The sequence below is a fragment of the Gigantopelta aegis genome, chromosome 9, assembly GCF_016097555.1.
Source record: "Gigantopelta aegis isolate Gae_Host chromosome 9, Gae_host_genome, whole genome shotgun sequence".
Lineage (NCBI taxonomy): Eukaryota > Metazoa > Mollusca > Gastropoda > Neomphalida > Peltospiridae > Gigantopelta > Gigantopelta aegis.
Window position 1 is genome coordinate 78,198,711 of NC_054707.1, and position 27,033 is coordinate 78,225,743.

At 37.4% G+C, this 27,033-nt stretch overlaps 1 protein-coding gene across 5 annotated transcripts in view; it reads left to right on the forward strand.

Annotated features, from left to right (window-relative positions):
• LOC121381335 (twitchin-like) overlaps positions 1–26,278 on the forward strand; it is a 214,064-nt gene extending 187,786 nt beyond the window's left edge. For all 5 annotated transcript variants that reach the window (XM_041510607.1, XM_041510609.1, XM_041510610.1 and 2 more), the window contains 20 exons: positions 408–529; positions 1,498–1,663; positions 2,388–2,470; positions 3,099–3,318; positions 3,895–4,083; positions 4,418–4,531; positions 6,919–7,023; positions 7,619–7,816; positions 8,727–8,838; positions 9,753–9,925; positions 10,730–10,918; positions 13,176–13,265; positions 13,651–13,823; positions 14,510–14,639; positions 16,487–16,789; positions 18,232–18,343; positions 19,293–19,465; positions 22,786–23,073; positions 25,454–25,619; positions 25,918–26,278. In XM_041510607.1, the coding sequence (XP_041366541.1) occupies positions 408–529; positions 1,498–1,663; positions 2,388–2,470; positions 3,099–3,318; positions 3,895–4,083; positions 4,418–4,531; positions 6,919–7,023; positions 7,619–7,816; positions 8,727–8,838; positions 9,753–9,925; positions 10,730–10,918; positions 13,176–13,265; positions 13,651–13,823; positions 14,510–14,639; positions 16,487–16,789; positions 18,232–18,343; positions 19,293–19,465; positions 22,786–23,073; positions 25,454–25,619; positions 25,918–26,209 (3,398 nt within the window). In that variant the 3' untranslated portion in view covers positions 26,210–26,278. The remainder of the gene's footprint in view (positions 1–407; positions 530–1,497; positions 1,664–2,387; positions 2,471–3,098; positions 3,319–3,894; positions 4,084–4,417; positions 4,532–6,918; positions 7,024–7,618; positions 7,817–8,726; positions 8,839–9,752; positions 9,926–10,729; positions 10,919–13,175; positions 13,266–13,650; positions 13,824–14,509; positions 14,640–16,486; positions 16,790–18,231; positions 18,344–19,292; positions 19,466–22,785; positions 23,074–25,453; positions 25,620–25,917) is intronic.
• Positions 26,279–27,033: the final 755 nt, after the last annotated feature.

Sequence of the window (27,033 nt, forward strand, 5' to 3'; positions counted from 1 at the left end):
ATTCAGGGACAGATCAAGGATTTTGTAAAGGGGGTTCACAAAATTCTAAAAAGGGCAATTTCAGTTTGTCAAAGGGAAATGAACCAAGCTCCTAAAGGGAGCAAGATATGTTGTGGGTTCAGGGACATGCTCCCTGGACAGTTTTGAAATAAAGATGCTCAGAGACATATTTCAGTGCAGTTTAGTGTTGTTTATTGTGGAAGACGAATTTTAGAAAACAAAAATAAGTAATTAGAATGGGCTCTTCAAAGGGGCGAGGTTGGGATTCACAGGGCCCCTATAACCTCTCTTTCTGATGTGCCAATGATATTTTCAATAGATTTGTGATACCATACAGTCACTGGTAATATGAGTTCATCATGCTTTACAAAACAGGTTTTAACATAATGCAATATCTTGTTTTTTAGTGGCTCCAAAGATCAGCCGGGACTTCATTAGTGGTCGTGACATTATTGCAAAGGCAGGAGAACCATTCAAGATTTCCATTCCATATTCTGGCAACCCAATTCCAACAGTGGCATGGTCTCAGGTATGTTCTTTCAGCATCTGTCTGCAATCTTCAATCTTACTATTGCTGTCACAAAAGCTGTCTTTAAACTGTTATCTAAATGACATTATTGAATTATGACAATAAGTAGAACATAGTCTTTAGAAGAATAACCGTGTCTTCCTGAGGTGCAAGATGTAACCAGTCCATTGCTGGCAGCAATATGGTGCTTCACTTTTTTGTACAGTGCCAATTTATTTTAACATTTGACAGTGAGCCTGCCGACATTTCATTTAAAGCAAAAAGCTAAAAACAACAAGAAACAAAACCAAATAGTTGTTTTCTTTGTTTCAGTTATTACTGCTGAGACCAAAGTTTGAACAAAATTATGTTCTGTAGATGCATCAAATATGTCTGCTACTATTATTATATTATAGTAATATTTGCAAACTATCAATATTAAGCTATAAATTAAATATTAATTCAGCTGCTCTGTAGAGATGCTATAAGACTGCTTCCCTATTGTGAGCAGGTTTTGTGTGTGCCATATTTGGGATTTAAAAAACAACAACATCTAAATCAAAATTTTACTGAACATAATCTGTCCACTGTCAACAAAAAACCCATTGGTTTTACAGGCCCTTTGTTTTTGTATGTCTGTGAGGGTACATGTGTTATTTTGTAATATGGAATTTTTGGGATACAATAATAAGAACTCTGGACTATATTTATGGGTGATTTTCATTATGACAGACATTTTTTGAACAAAAAGAACATGGTTTTGTTTTATGACACAGTTATCATGATTTGTGTATTTTGTTTTAGAATAGCCTGACTGACCTTTGAGTATTATTATTTGACTATTTTTTGTTTTATGGTAGTTTGACTGTTATCATTGTGTATTATTATTTGTCGTTTTTTTGTGTGTTTTGGAGGGGTTTTTTTTGGGGGGGGGGGAGTTAACGGACAGTTACCATTGCATATTATTATTTGTGTATTTTGTGTTTTAGGGTGGTTTAACTGTGCCTGAAACAGAAAGAGTGAAATTTGAGAACACACCGACAAACATCATCCTTCAAAACAAGAAAGCCGAGAGAAGTGATGCCGGGAAATACTCAGTTCTCTTGACCAATGAAAAGGGCACTGACTCGGCCACTGTGAATGTTATTGTTGTCGGTATGAGATTATTCTTTGAGGGTTTATAGTGCTGAAGAAATTGTCACATAGCTCAGTGGTAAAGTGCTTACCTGATGCATGGTCGGACTGGGATCAATCCCTGTCTGTGGGTCCATTGGGCTATTTCTCATTCCAGCTAGTCCTCTGCAACTGTTGTAACAAAGGCCATGGTATGTACTATCCTATTTGTGGGATGGTGCATATAAAAGATCCCTTGTTGCTAATTGAAAAGAGTGACCCATTTTGTGACAGCAGTGGGTTTCCTCTCTCATTATCTGTGTGGTCCTTAGACTTATTTCTGACACCACATAACAATAATTAAATTGTGTTGAATGCGTCGTTAAATAATATATTCATCCTTGGTAGATTTATTGTTATTACAGTTATCTTCTGCTGCATGGAGTGACATGTAGCTAAAGTGCCACATGAGGTGTAGTAGATCACAGCCCTCTACATTAACCGTTCCATCTAGGAGCCAGATGTTGTCTACTTGTATTTTTATATGGATAGTATGAAATGTTTTAGTCACCAAATGAATAAAATGGTTGCAAATCGGTTGCAGTGTATATGTTTATTTACATTACCACCAGTGGTTGACACATAATATCAAAAAGTATTTCTATTTGTAAATTTGTTATTAAAAAATATAATAACAAACAAACAAAAAAACACATGTAAAAAATATATAAATAGTGGATAATACAGAATATGTGTTTATTTTTAGATGTACCATGCAAACCAGAAGGTCCTTTAGAAGTGAGCGATGTCACTCCAGATGGGTGTATCCTGAAATGGAATCCACCAAAGGTGATCAACTAAGATATATTATATCAGCAGATCTCACTAATCATCATGTCATCTTATGGTTTTAGGTTCAAGGTTTTTTTTTTTTTTTTTACATAATTTTAATTCTAATGTTTAAGTATATATTCCTGATGCCATTGCTAAACATATATCTATATCATATTAGTTGCAAAATGTTGTTAAAGAAGTAACAATCGACTAGAATCCTCATTCTCCAGACATTCCCCACTGAAAGATGTTTTAATCATTATACAAAATTTGTTTTAAAACATTTGATTTCTGGTTTACTTAGATGTTGTAGAATTATCATTCTTTAACCAACAGTTGTTAAAAGCAGGCTGTGTTGTTATGAGTATAGACTGATGGGTCATAAATAAATTGTGATTCAGATCACATTGTATGGCTATAATATTTAAAGCTGGGGCTTCAGATCTAAATTTTGCCATTAAACATTATACTAAAGTTTGTAAAATATTTGATTGGTCCCCAACATGGCCATTTGGTTTACTGTCCAGTGCATAGAGGACGTTTTCTGCTCGGGCTGTCTGAACGTAGGTCTGGTATTATTCTATTGTAATTCTTTATATCTGATATTTTTCAATAATGCTGGGGTTTTATTAATTTGTTACAGGAGGATGGTGGAAGCCCTGTCTCCAATTATGTTGTGGAGAAACAAGATTTACGAACAGGAAACTGGGAGCCGGTCAGCCGATTTGTCCGTGGCACTAAGTACGAGGTCATGGGACTGGTTGAGGGTCATGAATACAACTTCCGAGTCATGGCAGAGAATGAACATGGTGTTAGTGAGCCACTGGAAACTGTCTCATCCACAGCAGCACAGTACCCATACAGTAAGAACTGCTTTATATCTGTTGCAGCTTTTAACTGGTACATGGATGAACACATGAGAAGAACCATAGTTTTTGCATTTTTAACAAGTCAGTGGATGAACTAATGACGATGTTTGGCTATATTTTTCTTGGGTTTTTAGCTGGTACATGGATGACCAAATGAAAATGCTGGGCTATATTTTTCTTGGGTTTTTAGCTGGTACATGGATGACCAAATGAAAATGCTGGGCTATATTTTTCTTGGGTTTTTAGCTGGTACATGGATGACCAAATGAAAATGCTGGGCTATATTTTTGGAGCTTTTTAAACTGATACATTGATGAACAAATGACAAGGATTTGTTTTATTGCTGGAATCTTGCAATGTATGTGCTTTAAAATACTTAGATTTAGCCAATTCCAAAATATAATTAATTTGAGGATCAGTTCAGTGCAAGCATATTTCTTTTTTCTTGGTGTTTAAGCAAACATTATGTGGTTTATCATGGTAGAACATACATTTCTATGCATTTTTTCTTCTTCTGTAGACATGTATGTCGTTGCCATGTACATCAATGTGATGATCATATGTTTGCAGCAATTCCGGATTCCCCATCACAGCCAGACGTCCTGGACATTGATGAACAATCAGTAACACTGTCCTGGGGACGGCCAAAGAATGATGGTGGGAAGAAAATACAGGGATATGTTATTGAATATAAAGAACCAACTAGTAACCGATGGAAGACATTTAACGACATACCCATCAAGGAAACCACAGGCACAGGTATGTTAAATATAATCAGAAATATATTTTATTTAAAACTCAGATTATTTTTTGAGAATGATGAATATATATAGTCAGCCTAAAGCTCTTCCTTTCTTTGTTCTTTGGTGGGAAAATTCAATAAGTCTCTTTCTTTTTAAAACTATGGAAAGTTTATGACATTTTTTGTCCTTGATTGATTATCCAAGTGAAAGAAATAGAACCTGTCTCCAGTTGATGTTTGAAAAGAAGAAAGGTTAAGGGAGCTGCCTTTACAACAAAAAAGCTGTTGAAAATTATAATGCTGTTTTAATTGAATGTCACTAATATGCAATTTTAAACTTTCTCTTTCTAGTTTCTGGTCTGAATAATGACACAGACTATGAATTCCGAATTCGAGCAAAGAATGTAGCAGGTCTTGGTAATCCAAGTACTGTTACAGATCCCATCAGGGTCAAAGCCAAATACAGTAAGTACTCAACACTGATATCAGGTGTTTATAGCAGATTTATAACTGTCTGAAAGAACTATATTGTAGTCTTAAAAGTACCTTCTGTTACCTAAGTAATAAAATGATGAAATTATATGAATGTTTGACTTAACAGCAGTCAGAGATATGGCTTCAGTGATGTTAAATCTTAACAGAAGTCAGACATATGGCTTCAGTGATGTTAAATCTTAACAGGAGTCAGAGATATGGCTTCAGTGATGTTAAATCTTAACAGGAGTCAGAGATATGGCTTCAGTGATGTTAAATCTTAACAGGAGTCAGAGATATGGCTTCAGTGATGTTAAATCTTAACAGGAGTCAGAGATATGGCTTCAGTGATGTTAAATCTTAACAGGAGTCAGAGATATGGCTTCAGTGATGTTAAATCTTAACAGGAGTCAGAGATATGGCTTCAGTGATGTTAAATCTTAACAGGCTTCAGTGATGTTAAATCTTAACAGGAGTCAGAGATATGGCTTCAGTGATGTTAAATCTTAACAGGAGTCAGAGATATGGCTTCAGTGATGTTAAATCTTAACAGGAGTCAGAGATATGGCTTCAGTGATGTTAAATCTTAACAGGAGTCAGAGATATGGCTTCAGTGATGTTAAATCTTAACAGGAGTCAGAGATATGGCTTCAGTGATGTTAAATCTTAACAGGAGTCAGAGATATGGCTTCAGTGATGTTAAATCTTAACAGGAGTCAGAGATATGGCTTCAGTGATGTTAAATCTTAACAGGAGTCAGAGATATGGCTTCAGTGATGTTAAATCTTAACAGGAGTCAGAGATATGGCTTCAGTGATGTTAAATCTTAACAGGAGTCAGAGATATGGCTTCAGTGATGTTAAATCTTAACAGGAGTCAGAGATATGGCTTCAGTGATGTTAAATCTTAACAGGAGTCAGAGATATGGCTTCAGTGATGTTAAATCTTAACAGGAGTCAGAGATATGGCTTCAGTGATGTTAAATCTTAACAGGAGTCAGAGATATGGCTTCAGTGATGTTAAATCTTAACAGGAGTCAGAGATATGGCTTCAGTGATGTTAAATCTTAACAGGAGTCAGAGATATGGCTTCAGTGATGTTAAATCTTAACAGGAGTCAGAGATATGGCTTCAGTGATGTTAAATCTTAACAGGAGTCAGAGATATGGCTTCAGTGATGTTAAATCTTAACAGGAGTCAGAGATATGGCTTCAGTGATGTTAAATCTTAACAGCAGTCAGAGATATGGCTTCAGTGATGTTAAATCTTAACAGAAGTCAGAGATATGGCTTCAGTGATGTTAAATCTTAACAGAAGTCAGAGATATGGCTTCAGTGATGTTAAATCTTAACAGAAGTCAGAGATATGGCTTCAGTGATGTTAAATCTTAACAGAAGTCAGAGATATGGCTTCATTGATGTTAAATCTTAACAGAAGTCAGAGATATGGCTTCAGTGATGTTAAATCTTAACAGCAGTCAGACATATGGCTTCAGTGATGTTAAATCTTAACAGAAGTCAGAGATATGGCTTCAGTGATGTTAAATCTTAACAGAAGTCAGAGATATGGCTTCAGTGATGTTAAATCTTAACAGAAGTCAGAGATATGGCTTCATTGATGTTAAATCTTAACAGAAGTCAGAGATATGGCTTCAGTGATGTTAAATCTTAACAGCAGTCAGACATATGGCTTCAGTGATGTTAAATCTTAACAGAAGTCAGAGATATGGCTTCAGTGATGTTAAATCTTAACAGCAGTCAGAGATATGGCTTCAGTGATGTTAAATCTTAACAGCAGTCAGACATATGGCTTCAGTGATGTTAAATCTTAACAGCAGTCAGAGATATGGCTTCAGTGATGTTAAATCTTTGAAAGGAACATTGTTTCATTTTATATTTAATATGCAATAGTAATACAAACCAATGCAGTATTGCAATATATGAAGTTATATTTCATGTGGTGGTAAAAAGATGTGTTGGACAAGATGTGCACTTGGTAGTAGTGGGGGCGGGACGTAGTCTAGTGGTAAAGCACTCGCTTGATGCGTGGTTGGTCTGCGATCAATCTCTGTCAGTGGGCCCATTGGGCTATTTCTCGTCACAGCCAGTGAACCACCACTGGTATATCAAAGGCCGTGATATGTGCTGTCATTTCTGTAGGATGGTGCATATAAAAGATCCCTTGCTACTAATGAAAAAATGTAGCAGGTTTCCTCTCTATGACTTTGTCCAATCTCATCTGTTTATATATATATATATATACATAAATAATATTGGTTAAATCAATTGGTGGTAGGATTGTATGTTCTTCATGGACTTGATTACCATACTTTAAAATATGTTCAAGTGTTGTTAAATGTCTCTATGTTTGTTTTTTTAGCAAAACCATCAGTGCCAGGAGTACCCTCCCCAGTTAATGTTGGCCGGACATTTGTGGAGCTCTCTTGGGACAAACCACGGACAGATGGCGGAAGCAAAATAACTGGTGCTTACCATTCCAAAAACATTTCTTGTTGTTTCAGTGTAACAAATAGGATTCATTGCACTTAGATTTGTATATGTTTTTTCCATACTTTGTTGTATCTAAATAATTTGTGATTTGTATCTAGTTAACACGAGTTCTGTCCAGTACAACAACAACATGGAAATTAGTACCCAAAACCCATTTAAAAATGTTGAAACAATCATGAAAACCTCTGGTAATGTTATAATATACTAAAGGTAAAAAACTGAATTTATTAATATTATAAACAGTAACCTTTCCTCCTAAAAGCCTATTTCATTTAGCTTGATTTTCTGTTATTGATTTTTAAAATTTGTATCTATTTATGTTCCTGTTTATACTATAAAGATATGACTCTTGCAATCTTGACGTATGTGTATATATAATTATTCATTTGTTATATGTTTATAATCCTCTGATGCTACCGGTTGGTGGCCTTGAGCAAAATATATGTTTCAGTTTGTTTTCTGTTTCTTCAATTTATAGGTCACTGATTTGCATTCAATTTTGTGAAATAATTTTTACCTGTCTGTTATTTTATTCATTAATGATGTGTCTGTTTTTTTCCACTCTGTAGGCTACATAGTGGAGAAGAAGGAGAAAGGTGCCACGATGTGGACAAAGGCAACCGACTACCCCGTTATTGACAACAACTACACCGTGGCCAACCTCATGGAGTTGTCCGAGTACGAGTTCAGGGTTATTGCCGTCAATGCTGCGGGCAAGAGCGAGCCAAGTCTTGAAAGTGCTCCCATAAAGGTCAAGGAGAAAGTCGGTAGGTTGTCACTTCCTGTGTAGTAAAGCCTCATTAATATTCATGTCATCATCATCATACTGTTGTTGTTGGAAGATGATCATGTTTATCATCTTTCAAACATGTAAAACCTACAGATTTCTCCACAAGTCCAGATTTAGGTATCTTCTGAAAACTGGTGTTTGGCCTTGTTCTTTGATGAAATGTTTTTAATATAATCCTGCTTTTCAAGACACAGCAATGTTTTTTTTTGTTCAAGATTATTTTTATTTCTGTTGTTGATTGTGCTAAAAGAATCGCATTAGATTTGTTAAAAGAAATTATATAATTTGTAAATTGTTATCAGGTGTAAATCCAAAGGGAGGATGCAAGGGGTAAATTACACAACTTTAAAGCTGGTGTTCTTGTTTTAAGTTAGTTCCATTAATGTGGCATAACATTATTGCATCCATCCATCAATCCCCAGTTCATCTGACCATATATCTATTGGCCATCCATCTATTGGCCATCCATCCATCCATCCATCCATCCATCCATCCATCCATCCATCCATCCATCCACCCACCCACCCATCCATCCTTCCATCCATCCATCCATCCATCCATCCAAAACCCATTCACCCATCAATCCATCGACATCGACATCCATCCATCTATCCATCCATCCATCAATCCATCCATTAATCCAAAACACATCCATCCATCCATCAATAAAAAAAACCCTATCCATCCATCCATTTATCCATCGATCAATCAATCCAAAACCCATCCATCCATCCACCCATCCATTCCTTTTTCCCTCAGTTCATCCATACATCCATCCTTTTTTCCCTCAGTTCTTCCATCCATCCATCCATCCATCCATCCATCCATCATTCACTCACTCAGTGCTTACTTTGTCTAACAAGATCTTGATGTTGTTTTGTCATCAGTTGGAACAGCCCCAGATTTCGTGAAGAAACTTCAGAATACCAAGGCTCCCCTGGGTGGAGAGGCAGTGTTTACCATCCAGTACACTGCACACCCAGAGCCAGATGTGTACTGGTGAGTGCAGTATTAGATCATGACAATTTTACTTTCAGTTTTCTTTGTGTGTGTATAAACTGCCATTTGTGAAAAGTCCTAAATCTTCTATAATAAAATCTAATTAATTTGTATTATATATTTTCAATATTTACATGATTCATAAAGTATTTCTCACTCTCCAGCCAGTTCACCACAACTGGTACATCAAAGGCTGTGGTATCCTGTCCTTGGGATAGTGCATATAAAAGATCCCTTGCTGCTAATCGAAAAGAGTAGTCCATGAAATGGTGACAGCAGGTTTCCTCTCTCAATATCTGTGTGGTCCTTAACCATATGTCCGATGCCATATAACCATAAATAAAATGTGTTGAGTGCGTCGTTAAATAAAACATTGCCTACCTTGATTCATAAAGTATACAGTAATTGTAATTAGGGTCAGTTACTTGTAACAGAAACGTAAACCAAATTCCAAATGGATTGGTAAATACAGCCCCTGGTACTTGGCACCTTTATCTTTTAAGTCAGACAAGCGTAGAAATAATTCTTTGGGCCATGCTGGTCAAAATATGTGCCTATCATAACTGAAGATGTACCTGTCGACAAATTACGATGAAATTTGTAAATATTGAAAGAAATAATTAGAACTTTAAAAAAAAATGTATACAGTAAGTGTGCTACATTTTATATTTATATCTTTTGCTAATATCAGTGTCATTATGGTTACTGTTGTTTTGATCCCATGCATAAATCCACTTAATATTCACGTACGGTCACCATAAGTCCAGTTTTTGGCATTGCTTAATTCACATGTAAAACACTACCTGCATCATTATTTCATATTAGTGGCTACTGGATTTTTATTAACAGCATGATATTTTACTTGTTCACCCTAATTAATGTATGATTACAGTTTAGTTTTGTCTTTACTTCAGGTACAAAAATGGAATAGAGATGGGTTCGTCTGGTCGCAATCGTATCAAGAAAGATGGCGATATTATTGTTCTTACAATGAACGACCTGTATGAGAAAGATGCTGGTGAAATCATTTGTGAATTGGTCAACCCACTGGGTAGAGAATCTTGCAAGTGTAAGCTTGAAGTTCAAGGTAAGTTATTCAAGCCTTTTTGTGGGAGTTTTAATGAGTATTTAACATTTCTTTTAAAGTTGCAGAGCCTAGTTTCAATCGTGAAAATGGACACTAAGGTTGGTTAATCTACAAACCTTTAACATATTTTGATAAAGTTACAATACAGTGAAACAATAGTCGGTGATGTTGAAACAGAGAAATGCCCTTAAAAGTAGACAAGAGCTCGTCTTCATAATCGTTACTTCTCAGAGAGACGTGCGGTTTTAAAAATATGAAAAATGCATTCCATGGTATTACAAAGACAAGGGTGACCAGAAACACAACAGATGTATGGAAATCAATAATCAAAACAACAAAATCTACGTAATGTTTGATTTCAGTTATCAAAAACGGCTCTAATAGTGAAAAATATGTTGTAGTGTTTAAAAACTAGTGTGTTGTTATCAAAATCATCAACCATCACCATATGTACGTATTGTATCATCCTAATTTGTGCCCCATTACTGGTATGTGTTGTTCTGTCCATGAGAAAGTGGATAATATTATATTATATTATATTATATTATATTATATTATATTATATTATATTATATTATATTATATTATATTATATTATAAAAGATCCCTTGTTGTTTGAATAGTCTATTCAAGTGGACCTCCTTTTACCATAGATCAGGTGTCAAAATAATTACATTTAAGACATCAAATAGCCATATGAATAGTTAAAACATTTGCGGAGATGTCATTTACCAAACACTCTTTCCCTTTTTTCACCTTTATTTTAATCCAGTATTTTGTATTACTTGTGCCTTCTCTTTTCAGTTCCACCGAAACTTGAGAAAGACATCAAGGATCAACAGGTACAGAAAGGAGATCAGTTCAAGATCAAAATCCCCTTCTCTGGCACTGGTCCATTCGAGTTCAAGGTGAAGAAAAACAACAAAGATCTGCTCGAGAACGACCGCATCAAGATTTCAACCTTTGATGACTACGTGACTCTCATTATTAAAGGTTAGTTTGTGTCCATAATCATAAAGAAAGATTTAGACAAATATTTAACTTTTTATAAACATGTTATTATAAAAAAAAAAATATTTGAAATTCTGCTTTCCATAAATGTTTTATTTTGTTGTGTTCTATTTTGTTTTAAAAGAAAATTGTAACACAAGTTTTGTGCAGATAATGTTGTTATTGACAGGTTTATATATAATCATTCTAACTGCAATTTGATATTTCATAAATGTTTTATTTTGTTGTGTTCTATTTTGTTTTAAAAGAAAATTGCAACACAAGTTTTGTACAGATAATGTGGTTATTGATATATGATATTTTGCAACAAATTTAAACATATGAAATGGTAAAACCAGTTTTCTGCAGTGCTTGTAGTTGATAAATGATTTGTGTGTAATAAGTGTAATTGAAATTTGATATTTAGCTACAAATTTTAACAATCCAAAGTGTGCTTGCATGTGAAATTGACAGTGTTAAACAAGTTGTATTCATTCAAATAGGGTGAGACATTGACAGTGTTAAACAAGTTGTATTCATTCAAATAGATATAATCAAACCCAATTTTGTCTTGTGTCCAGATGATGACCTTTCAATGAAACAATCCAAAGTGTGCTTGCATGTGAAATTGACAGTGTTAAACAAGTTGTATTCATTCAAATAGATATAATCAAACCCAATTTTGTCTTGTGTCCAGATGATGACCTTTCAATGAAACAATCCAAAGTGTGCTTGCATGTGAAATTGACAGTGTTAAACAAGTTGTATTCATTCAAATAGATATCATCAAACCCAATTTTGTCTTGTGTCCAGATGATGACCTTTCAATGAAACAATCCAAAGTGTGCTTGCATGTGAAATTGACAGTGTTAAACAAGTTGTATTCATTCAAATAGATATCATCAAACCCAATTTTGTCTTGTGTCCAGATGATGACCTTTCAATGAAACAATCCAAAGTGTGCTTGCATGTGAAATTGACAGTGTTAAACAAGTTGTATTCATTCAAATAGGGTGAGACATTGACAGTGTTAAACAAGTTGTAGTCATTCAAATAGGGTGAGACACTGACAGTGTTAAACAAGTTGTATTCATTCAAATAGGGTGAGACACTGACAGTGTTAAACAAGTTGTATTCATTCAAATAGGGTGAGACATTGACAGTGTTAAACAAGTTGTATTCATTCAAATAGGGCGAGACATTGACAGTGTTAAACAAGTTGTATTCATTCAAATAGGGTGAGACACTGACAGTGTTAAACAAGTTGTATTCATTCAAATAGGGTGAGACATTGACAGTGTTAAACAAGTTGTATTCATTCAAATAGGGCGAGACATTGACAGTGTTAAACAAGTTGTATTCATTCAAATAGGGCGAGACATTGACAGTGTTAAACAAGTTGTATTCATTCAAATAGGGCGAGACATTGACAGTGTTAAACAAGTTGTATTCATTCAAATAGGGTGAGACATTGACAGTGTTAAACAAGTTGTATTCATTCAAATAGGGTGAGACATTGACAGTGTTAAACAAGTTGTATTCATTCAAATAGGGTGAGACATTGACAGTGTTAAACAAGTTGTATTCATTCAAATAGGGTGAGACTTTGACAGTGTTAAACAAGTTGTATTCATTCAAATAGGGTGAGACATTGACAGTGTTAAACAAGTTGTATTCATTCAAATAGGGTGAGACATAGCCCAGTGGTAAAGTGCTTGCCCGATGTGCTGTTGGTTTAAGGTACGATCCACGTCAGTGGGCTATATTCTCATTCTAGCCAGTGCACCATGACTGGTATATTAAAGGTCGTGGTATGTGCTGTTTTATCTGTGGGATGGAAAAATGTAGCAGGTTTCCTCTCTATGACTATATGTAAAAATGACAAAATGTTTGACATCCAGTAGCTGATGATTAACAAATCAATGTGTTCTAGTGGTGTCATTAAACAAGAAACTTTTAACTTTAACCATTCAAAATAATCTTTGTGACAACAGATCACCTGGCCCCATATGTTCAAAGCCATCTCATCGCTATGAAATTGAAAGCTATGACATCACTATAGCACATGCCATAGTGACATCATAGCTTATAATGCTTTTACGATTTCGTAGCACTAAGATGGTTTCGAAAGTACGGGCCCTGGACATTTAATGGAAATGGCTCATGTCAGATATACGAACAGTGACAGTGGTGAGAAGATCAGCTTGTTATATACTTAATAGATCAGCAATTTATATATCTCTCTAATACAAACTTTCAGATGTTGATCCAGACGACACAGCATCTTACAAAGTTGAAATCAGCAATGACAGTGGAACTGTTGGTGCCAACTTCGGACTAAAAGTCGTCAGTGAGTGTGTTTTAAAAAATAATCATAATCACATGTTTACCAAATTGCTATTCAGTTTTTATATTCTTTATATCGGTGAAAAATATCTATGTTCCTTTTTTCTTTTTTCTTATATAGTTATTGATAAATGACTGGTGATCATGCCAATTACAACATGTGTTTCTTGGATTCTGATTTGATTTTATACCCAGGGACATAGCCATCTGGTGTTACTTAGGGGGACCCATTCACTTTTTAAAAGGACATACTTAATTTAGCCCTCTAATGATTACGTAACTGCTGTAACATTACATTTTGTGATTGTGTTCTCATCTAAACAGAGTTCACAATAAATGTTCAGTGTATTAACAATATAAACACTTTACTGTTATTTTTCTTTACCTAGGCCCACCTGGATCACCGACGGGTCCTCTGAATGTTTCTGATATAACTAAGAATGCCTGTCGGCTGGCATGGAAACCTCCTAAAGAAGATGGTGGCGGAAAAATCACCAGCTACTTGGTTGAGAGGCAGGAGGTTGGCAAACCGTACTGGATCACTGTGTCCTCCCACTGCAAGGTACAGTCCAAGCTTAATGCTTTTTTCAAATCAAAACATTCAAGTTTTCTTAATCATCTGGGTTTAATTATAAAGGTTAACTTGTTAGGCATTTGATGTTCATTACCATAAGTTACGTAATAAAAAGATATGAATTTATCAAATAGTTAAACATTACAGCACCAGCTATATATTAAATTCAGAGGCAGACTGGCATTCCACCTCATGTCATTGCCCCCCCCCCCCCCCCCAAATGGATTTTCTGGATCCGCCACTGAAATTGATTTGCATTTGTGTGGAGCAATGCATTATCTTCAGATTTGGAGGGATGCCCCCAACCACCTCCCATCCCTCTGCATCCTGCTCCTGAGGCCTTTGTTAAATATGTGAAGAGGATATGCAAGTATTTCAGAACATGATCCTCATATCTATTACAAAATTCTAAAGGAATAATAATTTTACAAACTCACAACCTAATAATATGGCTCTACCTAGCCTGAAATAGCTAGGTAGCTGTTAGACAAGAACTGGAACTCAGAAATATAGGGGCTTTATAGAGAGCACTTTGAAAAAAGATAACTAAAAACACTCCAATCTCCCTTTAGTTATGGTCAAGAATAATAACCTTGTATTAACCTTGTATTATCCAATCTGTATGCTTATGATGTGTATATAGTTTTCTGCAAAGTGCTGTGATCTGTTTTCAGGACACCTCCATTGACGTGCAAGGCCTGTATGAAAACCACCAGTACTTGTTCCGAGTGTGTGCCATCAATGAGCATGGTGAGGGAGACCACCTTCAAGCTGAGAATCCAATCGTTGCCAAGATGCCGTTTGGTGAGTGGCCATCTTTGTTAAAGATTCAGCAAAAATAGCATTTTACTTGATAGCTGTACTGGCATCTTACTAGAACTACTTTGTATAAACTCTGTGATGATTGTCAGCTCTATCTTGGACACGTCAATTGGGAAATTCTGAGGTTGTGCTGAAGACAGACATTCTTGAACCTTCAGTGGATGTAAGCAGGTGCCAGATGGTTGATTGATTGATTGATTCAGGCCTGTTGGAACAACATCTGGCATGGAGGGGCACAATATCTAGTGGAGGAGAATACAATTTAGGATGGAGCACAACCCAGATTTTTATTTTTATAAAGTAGAACAAAAAACATACATTTTCGTCCTTCATTGGGTGAGGCACAGGTCCCCCTCCCCAGTTCCTACGAGTCTAGAAATAATTGTGGATTGGTAAACAGGGCCCATGTTTGTAAAAATTGTAATGTCCATATTTTAATAACATGGTAACTGCTTCATTGACAATGCATTAAGTCTCCAGACAGTGAAAGATTAAGTCCAGACTTTTAAAAGTTTTACAAGTTAGGGGGCTGGTCAGATTTTTCTATTGTGATGGAGATCTTGCTGGGGGAATGCCATAGTAACAGGGGGATATTACAATAAAACCAACTCTTTAGCAGTCAGCTTACCTGGTACAGGTATACAAACAATGCTCATGTTGGTAAAGTCTTTCATGCAGATGTTCCATGGACTATCCACTGAAGCAGGCTATTTTACTATGTTTTATATCTGAAACCAAATTACAACTTGTTACAAACTATCCAGGTTAGCAGGCAGTACACAGAAAATTACAGTACTGGGCCCCATTTTACAAAGCGAACATAGCATTAAGATCACCTTAAGTGAATAAGGTAAATATGCACTTAAAGTGATCTTAGTGCTAAGATCACTTTGTAAAATTGGGCCCATAAGACTAAAACACCAATTTCTAAAGATATTTCCAATGTCTAATGGTATTTCCAATGTTTAATGGTATTTCCAATGTCTAATGGTATTTCCAATGTCTAATGATATTTCCAATGTCTAATGGTATTTTCAATGTCAAATGATATTTCCAATGTCTAATGGTATTTTCAATGTTTAATGATATTTCCAATGTCTAATGGTATTTCCAATGTCTAATGATATTTCCAATGTCTAATGGTATTTTCAATGTCAAATGATATTTCCAATGTCTAATGGTATTTTCAATGTCTAATGATATTTCCAATGTCTAATGGTATTTCCAATGTCTAATGATATTTCCAATGTCTAATGGTATTTCCAATGTCTAATGATATTTCCAATGTCTAATGGTATTTTCAATGTCTAATGATATTTCCAATGTCTAATGGTATTTTCAAAGTCAAATGATATTTCCAATGTCTAATGGTAGTTTCAATGTCTAATGGTATTTCCAATGTCTAATGGTATTTCCAATGTCTAATGGTATTTACAATGTCTAATGGTAGTTCCAATGTCTAATGGTAGTTCCAATGTCTAATGGTATTTTCAATGTCTAATGGTATTTTCAATGTCTAATGATATTTCCAATGTCTAATGGTAGTTTCAATGTCTGATGCTATTTCCAATGTCTAATGGTAGTTCCAATGTCTAATGATATTTCCAATGTCTAATGGTAGTTTCAATGTCTGATGCTATTTCCAATGTCTAATGGTAGTTCCAATGTCTAATGATAGTTCCAATGTCTAATGGTATTTCCAATGTCAAATGCTATTTCTAAAGGCTAATGCTATTTCCAGTGTCTAATATTTCCATGTCTTATGCTGTTTCCAATGTATAATATTTCCAATTTCTAATGATATTTCTGATGTATAATGCTATCTACAGATGCTCCTGACACTCCTGGAATACCTGAAGTCACTGAGGTTGGTGGAGATTTTGTCAGTCTGACCTGGGAGAAGCCTCGGTCTGATGGTGGTGGCCGTATCACCGGGTACTGGATTGAGAAGCGAGAACATGGCACAGACAACTGGTCCCGTGTCAACTTGAACCCCTGTATCACCAACATGATCAACATCCCCAACCTTATTGAAGACCGGCGATACGAGTTCCGCGTGTTTGCCGAAAATGAGTCGGGAATGAGCAAGCCATCGATGGCTTCGAACAGCGTGAAAATTAAAGATCCTAAAGGTATGTTTATTCATGTGACTCTGAGGTGAAGCTGGGGGGCGGAGGTAGTGGTGGTGTAGCCCAGTGGTAAATTAAAGATCCTAAAGGTATGTTTATTCATGTGAGTCTGAGGTGAAGCTGGGGGGTGGAGGTAGTGGTGGTGTAGCCCAGTGGTAAATTAAAGATCCTAAAGGTATGTTTATTCATGTGACTCTGAGGTGAAGCTGGGGGGGGGGGGGGGTGGGGAGAGAGGGGAAGGTGGGGGGGGGGGGGGCAGAGGTAGTGGTGGTGTAGCCCAGTGGTAAATTAAAGATCCTAAAGGTATGTTTATTCATGTGACTGAGGTGAAGCTGGGGGGCGGAGGTAGTGGTGGTGTAGCCCAGTGGTAAATTAAAGATCCTAAAGGTATGTTTATTCATGTGACTCTGAGGTGAAGCTGGGGGGCGGAGGTAGTGGTGGTGTAGCCTAGTGGTATATTAAAGATCCTAAAGGTATGTTTATTCATGTGACTCTGAGGTGAAACTGGGGGGTGGAGGTAGTGGTGGTGTAGCCCAGTGGTAAAGCGCTCACCTGATGCATGGTTGAACTAGGATCGATCCCTGTCTGTGGGCCCATTGGGCTATTTGTAGCACGACTGGTTTATAAAAGATCCCTTGCTACTCATTGAAAAATGTAGCAGGTTTTCTCTCTAAGCATTAGTGGGATGTAGCCCAGTGGTAAAGTGTTCACCTGATGCACAGTCAGTCTAGGATCAATCCCCATCAGGTTATTGCTCACTCCAGTTAGTGCACTATGACTGGTATTCAAAGGCTATGGTATGTGCTATCCTATTTGTGGGATGGTACATATAAAAGATCCCTTGCTACTAATGGAAAAATGTAGCAGGTTTCCTCTATAAGACTAAATGTCGAAATTACCTAATGTTTAGCCGAGGATTAATAAATCAATGTGCTCTAGTTGTGTCGTTAAACAAAATAATGCTGTATTTATAATATGCTTTGCTTGCACGTATAAAATATCACTTACTGCTAATCAGAAAGGGTAGCAGGTGACAAGAGATAAATGCCACAAATACCATAATCATAATTACATACTTACACATAATAACCATAGCTGTTTTTAAAACCATTTCATATCAGATTTTTTAATAGTTTGATAATAATATATAATGTAATCTCTGGTTTAAAAATGTGTCATAAAACATTACTTCCTTTTACTGTTATGTTACTGTTGAGTTGCATCAATATTTTGGTATAGGGAAAACAAGATCCTCATTAATTGTACATTTAAGAAGTTGAAAATGTGTTAAATCAACTTTTTGTTGCAAGATATTCCACCATTAGGAGTTCTATGATGTGTGTGATCTGTAAACCTAGTCCACTTGTGTCTTATTTCCATTATGTGTGTGATAGGTAAAATTCTATGTCTGTCTCACTAGCTCAGTATTGTTTCTCTTTGAGCAGCTGCTGTTATTCCTGAGTTCACATCACAACTTCGTAAAGCCCAGGCTGTCGAGGGAAAAAGCGCTCGCTTTGAATGCATTTGCAGTGGACAGCCAGCACCAGATATTCAATGGTTAGTGTATTTTAGAAGGGTTTTTGGGGGGTCTTTTTTTTCTTTTGTTTTTAAAACATTATAGTGTGGTTGTAATTAGTAGAATGGTGATTTCAACTAGTCATGTTTTCAGCTTAAGAATACTTACCTCCAGCAATTGTGAGGCCTACAGTAGTTTTAAACCAGTAACATTTGCAACAAATAAACATAAAATAAAAATAAAGATTTTGTTTTGATCTCATCAGCCAACAGCAATAACTCTTATCCAGCAGCAAAAATAAGACAATTTGTAAAAAAAATCTATGGCAGCCGGCGAGACAGCCCAGTGGTAAAGTGCTCGCTTGATGCAGGATCAGTTTGGGATCGATCCCCGTCAGTGGGCCCATTGGGATATTTCTTGCTCCAGCCAGTGCACTGAGTACATCAAAGGCCTTGGTATGTGTTATCCTGTCTGTGGGATAGTGCATATAAAAGATCCCTTGCTGCTAACTGAAAAGAGTATCCCATGAAGTGGTGACAGCGGGTTTCCTCCTTCAGTATCTGTGTGGTGCTTAACCATATGTCTGACGCCATATAACCATAAATAAAATGTGTTGAGTGCATCGTTAAATAAAACATTACCTTCCTTCCTTATCTATGGCAATTCATATTACAACTACGGAAATTGCTGCCATTGCCATCATTAAATTCAAGCCCAGCTTAATAAATTAAGTTTAGTTTCTGGTAATTTTGTTGTAGTATTTTGTGTCCTTACAGATTCAACTAGACTGTTTTGTGATTTTGTCATTTTTAAAATGGCTCATTTAAATTTGACAGGATTAAAGGTTTCGCATGAGATATTTGATAGCGACAAGTTTGAGATCTCGTCTGAGGGAGAGAAGCAGATTTTGGTTGTGCATAACATGTGTGATTAAGATTTAAAATTGTTTAATGTATCCATATTTGCAAATGGCTCATTTAAATTTGACAGGTTTAAAGGTTCGCGTGAGATATTTGATAGCGACAAGTTTGAGATCTCGTCTGAGGGAGACAAGCAGATTTTGGTTGTACGTAACGTGTATGGTGAAGATGCAGATGAGTATTCATGTAGAGCGTCCAACAGAGGCGGGTCAAGGACCTCTCGAGCAGAACTGGAGATCAGGTGTAAGTGTGATGTGACATAGGCGTACGTGCTCCACATCTTGTAGGAGGACATAGAGATTATTAAACGAGCTTGTGTGTTGTACTGATTTTATGAAACAAGTGTCAGGATTTTTGTATTGCCCAAGCGAAAGTGAGGGTAATGCATGAATCCTGACACGAGTTTCATAAAATTAGTACGACTCGCACGCGAGTGTAATAATTTCTTTATTATCCATATTATTATTGTTGTTTTCTTTATGAATAACAAGACCCAACTCAGAATGTTTCAGCCACAACTAGGAGATGACAAAATTATGTCATATTTCAAATGCACAGTCTGAGCTAGGACTGGAGAAGGAACGTCATGTTATGATGTCGCTTTCCAAAATTACGTCATTACACTTGTTATTACACATGTGCTTCGTATGATTATTGTTAACTTGGTCATGTTGAACCATATGGATAATAAAGGCCAGTATTTGCCCGAATTAAACAAAAATGTCCAAATCTGGATAACAACATTTATTCATATTAGCATTAGCCTACTGTAAAACATCTATATAGGGTTGCAATGGAATCATTACATATTTTTACATGGATTACAACTAATGATGGAAATACATTGTGAAAAGGTTTCAGGCAAGCTCAAATTTGCCTGATTATCTCTATTGTTTTTTTGCTCAAATTTGAGATTTGCTCCAGCACTTGGGGGTGGGGTGCAGGGTTGTGGGGGAACCACTGTATCATATGCTTATATGATGTGGTAATAATGATAATGATAATGATAGGTTTCAGCTCCTTCCTTCTGTCTATTCATCTGTCTATTTGTCTATCTCTCTGTCTGTCTGTCCCACATATAGTTTTCTAGATTTTCTTTTGCAATGCCTCAAGATATTGAGCTCAAATTTTAAATATATATCTTTATCATATCACCCAGTGGTAAAAGCACTCACTTGATGCGTGGTCGGTTTGGGATCGATCCCTGTCAGTGAAACCAATGGGCTATTTTTCGCTCCAGCCAGTGCACCACAATTGGTATATCAAAGGTTGTAGTATGTGCTATCCTGTCTATTTGATAATGCATATAAAAGATCCCTTGTTGCTAATCGAAAAGAGTAGCCCATGAAGTGGAGAGAGCGGGTTTCCTCTCTCAATATCTGTGTGGTCCTTAACCATATGTTCGATGCCATGTAACAGTAAATAAAATGTATTGAGTGCATCATTAAATAAAACATTTCCTTCCTTATCATATCGGATCAAGTTTGACTTTCATAGTCAAGAGTTATGGCCCTTGAACTTAGGTGATATAAAAATTTGTTAGGCCTGATATGGCCTGCAGCTGGCCGAGGCCAACACCTATACCCAGGACAGCCATGTGCTACAACAGCATGTTCTGAATGTGCACGTTAAACACTCTTGACCGAACCTGATACGGCCTGCTTGTTTATTCTGAGGTCCTGCCATTATTTTGTTTCCTCATTCCACAGTAGAGATACAATTCTAACTTTCATAAACCACCCAGATTTATTCATGTGTTACAGAGAAAATACTCATTCCTAATGGGTTTTTTAATTAACAGCAAATAGTATTTTTATAACAAATTTATCTGAGATACAGTAAAAAAGGTTATTACAATTAATATTTATTTTGTAAAGTTATTTAACTATCTGTCTAAACAGCAAATAAAATTGTGTAATTTGGATTTCATGTTATATATACTACTCAAAAGAATTTAAGGGTCAGACGATATTTTCGACATTATTTTCTGAATGTCAATTATATTAGCTAGACCATAATGTCACGCATGGTATTGTTCCATTTTGACGAAAGTGGGTCTAAGCAACCCATAAATGAATTAAAATCCACTGTCATTGACACTGTCGACTAGTTCTAATAGCGAAAACATGCTTACATTTGCACGTAAATTAGGGCGAAAGCGAAAGGTCTGCTAAGTGCCCATAACTTGCTTTTTCACAAAGTGCTTCATTTGCACGCTTTGCACGTGTATTCCATGTTCCCAATGCTGAATTTCCGTATAATTGGAGCTTGCGTTCGTGTACGGTGCACACTTCAAATTCGACAATGGTACGACTTCAACTGACTATCGAAGATCGAGGAAGGGCTATTGCTTGGCTTCAGGATGGCAATACGCAAAGAAATGTTGCTCTGAGACTTGGTGTCAGTCAGAGTGTCGTTGGCCGACTGTGGCAACGGTACCAAGCAACGAATTCTGTTCTAAATCGTCCACGTTCGGGAAGACCCTGAAGCACTACAGATAGAGAGGACCGCTACATCACCAATATGGCTCTACGTCAATGCACAACCACTGCACGCCGATTACGTGACAATCTGCGGACTGCGACTGGAACTCGAGTGTCTGATCAAACCATACGCAATCGTCTGAGAGCCAATAATCTACGCTGCCGTCGCCAGGCTGTTCGACCACCACTCCTACCACGTCACAGAACGGCCAGACGTCACTGGTGCACGCTTTATCTGCGGTGGCAACGTGTTCAGTGGGGTCGAGTGATGTTCACTGATGAGTCCAGGTTTAGTCTCTAGTTCAACGACGGTCGGGTTCGAGTCTACAGACGTCCTGGGGAGCGCTTCGCTGACGTTAACGTTAGACAACGTCACCGGTTCGGTGGTGGCAGCGTCATGGTGTGGGGCGGCATCTCTATCCACCACAGGACCCCCCTCTATGTGGTGGATGGCAATCTGAATGGAATCCGCTATCTGAATGAGATTATCCGGCCGTTGGTTCTCCCAGGCCTTCAGCAGATTGGCGGCGGGGCAGTTCTGCAGGATGACAATGCCAGACACCACCGCGCCAGGGTGGTAACGGACTTTCTCAGACAACAAGGTATCGCCAGGATGGATTGGCCAGCATATTCACCTGACTTGGCCCCAATAGAGCACACCTGGGACGAATTAGGCAGGCGAGTTCGGGATAACCATGCCCCTCCGGCCAACCTTCATGATCTGGGTCAACTTCTTATGGCAGAGTGGCAGGCCATTCCCCAAGAGTTCTTCAGACGTCTGATCAACAGCACGAGGCAACGATGTGTCGAGTGTATTCGTGCCAGGGGTGGATTCACACACTATTAAACGAATGTTCTAATGTGTAAAATCCATGTTTGACAACCTTCAACTTTGACAGCATGTCATGTGACTTTCTTGTATACAGTGACGTTTATTTGTGTTTTTTTGTAAATATGGAACAATAAATAAAATTTTGGGTGTAGTTTACATCATCAATCTAATACACTCTGAAACTTATTTGGTTATAAATTTTTGACCCTTAAATTCTTTTGAGTAGTATTTTTATTTTTTTATTTCAGCACCACCAAAAGTAAATGTTCCACCTCGCTTTAGGGATATTTGCACCTTTGAAAAGGGTGAAAGCGTTCTGATAAAGATTCCGTTCACTGGTAACCCCAAGCCTGATGTCAAGTGGATCCGTGACGGCACTGAACTGAGAAGTGGCGGCCACTACGTACAGGAGGTGACCGAGCGCCACGCCATCCTGACCATCAAGGAGGCGTCCAAGATGGATGACGGTCCATACAGACTACAGCTGGAGAACGAGCTCGGGGCAGACTCGGCCATCATCAAGGTCCAGGTCAATGGTAAGGGATTTGTTGGTGTTATTGCCCTGGGCCCTGTTTTACAAAGTGATCTTAGCACTGTGCTTACCTTCATTGCATAGCTATCTTATGCACTAAAGTTGATCTTAGCGCTAAAATCGCTGCTTTACATGATCATAAGTCCGCAAATATTTACGAAATTAAACTAGCAGTTACTATAGTAAATAACATTCAAGTAGACCTTTTTGAGTTACAGGTCCAGGTCAGTGGTAAGGCATATATTGTTGTTATTGTCCTGCACCTTAAGTGCATAGCTATCTTATGCACTGCAAATGATCTAAGCGCTAAGATTGATCAGTAAAATGGGGCCCAAATTGTTTGGTTTGGAAGTAAATCTCAAGCTTGTCGAGTGTGCTAACAAGGGACAGGATGTAGCTCAATGGTTTGAATGCTTGCCTGTGGTGTGATGAGATGTACATGTAGAGTGTGCTAACTCTATACAAGGGACAGGATGTAGCTCAGTGGTTTGAATGCTTGCCTGTGGTGTGATGAGATGTACATGTAGAGTGTGCTAACTCTATACAAGGGACAGGATGTAGCTAGTGGTTTGAATGCTTGCCCGTGGTGTGATGAGATGTACATGTAGAGTGTGCTAACTCTATACAAGGGACAGGATGTAGCTCAATGGTTTGAATGCTTGACTGTGGTGTGATGAGATGTACATGTAGAGTGTGCTAACTCTATACAAGGGACAGGATGTAGCTCAGTGGTTTGAATGCTTGCCTGTGGTGTGATGAGATGTACATGTAGAGTGTGCTAACTCTATACAAGGGACAGGATGTAGCTCAGTGGTTTGAATGCTTGCCTGTGGTGTGATGAGATGTACATGTAGAGTGTGCTAACTCTATACAAGGGACAGGATGTAGCTAGTGGTTTGAATGCTTGCCTGTGGTGTGATGAGATGTACATGTAGAGTGTGCTAACTCTATACAAGGGACAGGATGTAGCTCAATGGTTTGAATGCTTGCCTGTGGTGTGATGAGATGTACATGTAGAGTGTGCTAACTCTATACAAGGGACAGGATGTAGCTCAGTGGTTTGAATGCTTGCCCGTGGTGTGATGAGATGTACATGTAGAGTGTGCTAACTCTATACAAGGGACAGGATGTAGCTCAGTGGTTTGAATGCTTGCCCGTGGTGTGATGAGATGTACATGTAGAGTGTGCTAACTCTATACAAGGGACAGGATGTAGCTCAGTGGTTTGAATGCTTGCCTGTGGTGTGATGAGATGTACATGTAGAGTGTGCTAACTCTATACAAGGGACAGGATGTAGCTCAATGGTTTGAATGCTTGCCTGTGGTGTGATGAGATGTACATGTAGAGTGTGCTAACTCTATACAAGGGACAGGATGTAGCTCAATGGTTTGAATGCTTGCCTGTGGTGTGATGAGATGTACATGTAGAGTGTGCTAACTCTATACAAGGGACAGGATGTAGCTCAATGGTTTGAATGCTTGCCTGTGGTGTGATGAGATGTACATGTGTATGGTAGATGCCCTCTATGTGATTTTTTCGTCTCAACCAGTGTCTAATGATTGGGACATAAAAACACCATGGTTTGTACTGTCCTATATACGACAAAGTGCATATCAAAGATCCCTTGCTGCTTTTTTGATGCTTTTGTCTGTGTGGCTGCAGCAAGTTTCAATCTCTCTCTGTCTGTCTGTCTCTCTCTCTGTTTGTCTGTCTCTGTCTGTCTCTCTCTCTGTCTGTCTCTCGTCTCTCTCTGTCTTGTCTGTCTGTCTGCCTGTCTCTCTCTCTCTCTCTCTCTCTCTCTCTCTCTCTCTCTCTCTCTCTCTCTCTCTCTCTCTCTCTCTCTCTCTCTCTCTCTCTCTCTCTCTCTCCCTCCCCCCAAGTGTTAAAATGTAATTTGTTTTGACACCAAATAGCTGTACTTTAAAACTGCTGAGGTGTCATTGAACAGATATTCCTTTCTTTCCTAACATTTTACACATTACATGCAATATAAAACCAGATTTTACATTTGAGCCTAATTCCAGACTCTTAGAAACCTTAGCATAAGATCTTGGTAAGGCATTTTGCTAATGTTTTTTTTTTTACTTTTTATCTTTAATATATTGATTCTTCAAAATATGATGGATCATAATGTTGGTACTTAGGGCATAACTATGTGGTTTTTAATGTGTGAATGAACTTAAATTTAACATAAGTTGTCTCAACTGTTTTTAAGTCTGGACATTAATACTCAGTAAATGTTTTACTTAAACAGTCCACCCATTTAAATATACTGCTGATTAATGCTGTGTGCAGTTATGGTTGATGACTTACTGCCCACCTTCAAATGAAGAATTATATACGGATTTTTGTTTATTTAAATTTGTTTGATGTTTGATTTACAGATCGTCCTGATCCACCACAGTACCTGAAGATGGAAAACATCCGTGATGAATCTGTGGTGTTGTCATGGAAACCTCCACTGAATGACGGTGGTAGTTTTATCACTGCTTACATTGTGGAGAAGAGGGAACCCCCATCTATGAACTGGACACGCGCAGCCTCCACAAGGTATGGTGGAAATTAGCAGGACATATTTGACCATATATTTGTGTAATTCTTTTAGTTGTGGATGTTTTGTTTCATTTCATTCATTTTCATTTTTAATTATTTTGCTGATTATATCTATCCAATTTAGGTTCAAACATGCTGTCCTGGACACACCCATCAATTATCTGGTAAATAACAAAAAATAGTATTGGCCTATATGGTGGCATTAGGTGACAACTGAAAAAAAAAATTCTTGGGACATCAACATGATACAAAATAGGAGCTTGTTTAATATGCTATAATTATTTCTTTTGTACAGATTTGCGTTTCACAATGTGACCGGACTGACTCCGGAAAAGGAGTACGAGTTTCGTGTTATGGCGGAGAACTTCTACGGTCGTAGTGATCCGTGTGAATCGACCGGCCCCATCAAGACAGATATCCCTGAAGAGGCACGCAAGAAGAAGGAAATGGAAGGTTCGGTCAAAAAAATTACAAACAAAAAAACTAACCACCCCCAAAATACCCACAACAAAACAAAACCAACAAAAAAAAAAAAAAATATATATATATATAAAGAAAAAACCCAACAGCAACATTTGTCTAGCTAGACTACTCTATTTATCCATTCCAATCCAATTAAAGTACAGGCATGTTCACTTTGAGGAGCGAGACGTAGCCCAGTGGTAAAATGTTTGCTTGATGCGCGGTCGGTTTGGGATCGATCCCCATCGGTGGGCCCACTGGGCTATTTCTCACACCAGCCAGTGCACCGTGACTGGTACATCAAAGGCTGTGGTATGTGCTATCCTGTCTGTTGGATGGTGCATATAAAAGATCCCTTGCTGCTAATCAAAAAGAGTAGCCCATGAAGTGGTGACAGCAGGTTTCCTCCCTCAATATCTGTGTGGTCCTTAACCATATGTCTGATGCCATATAACTGTAAATAAAATGTGTTGAGTGCGTCGTTAAATAAAACAGTTCCTTGTTCACCTTGATCAAAAGACATGTGCTGTCAAACTTGCTCAAAGCAGAAGAAGTTTATTTGTCCACTCATTATATCTCTTAATGAATTCAAATGGGTGGGTTTTTGTAAAGTCACAAATAATATTATAATTATGAGTAATGATATCACTTTGTGGGTAAACACTTAAAAGTTCAGGCTGTTCATTATGTTTTAAAAGTAGGAGGCTGTTTGTTCAAAAGTGTGTGATTGTGTTAAATACCTTTATAAGTAGTTAATCTGTAAGGTAATCTGTAAAAAGTGATCAGCATGGAAGTTACATTAACCATTGAAAGTCGCCATTTGCTGACCAATTCTAATGAGTCTGAAAGCCTTTTTTTAAGTTTTGAAATTTCATTTTAAAGATTGTAAACCATTAGTTTCAGATTTATTATATTATCCTATTTCTTATATTTTTATTTTGTTTTAGAT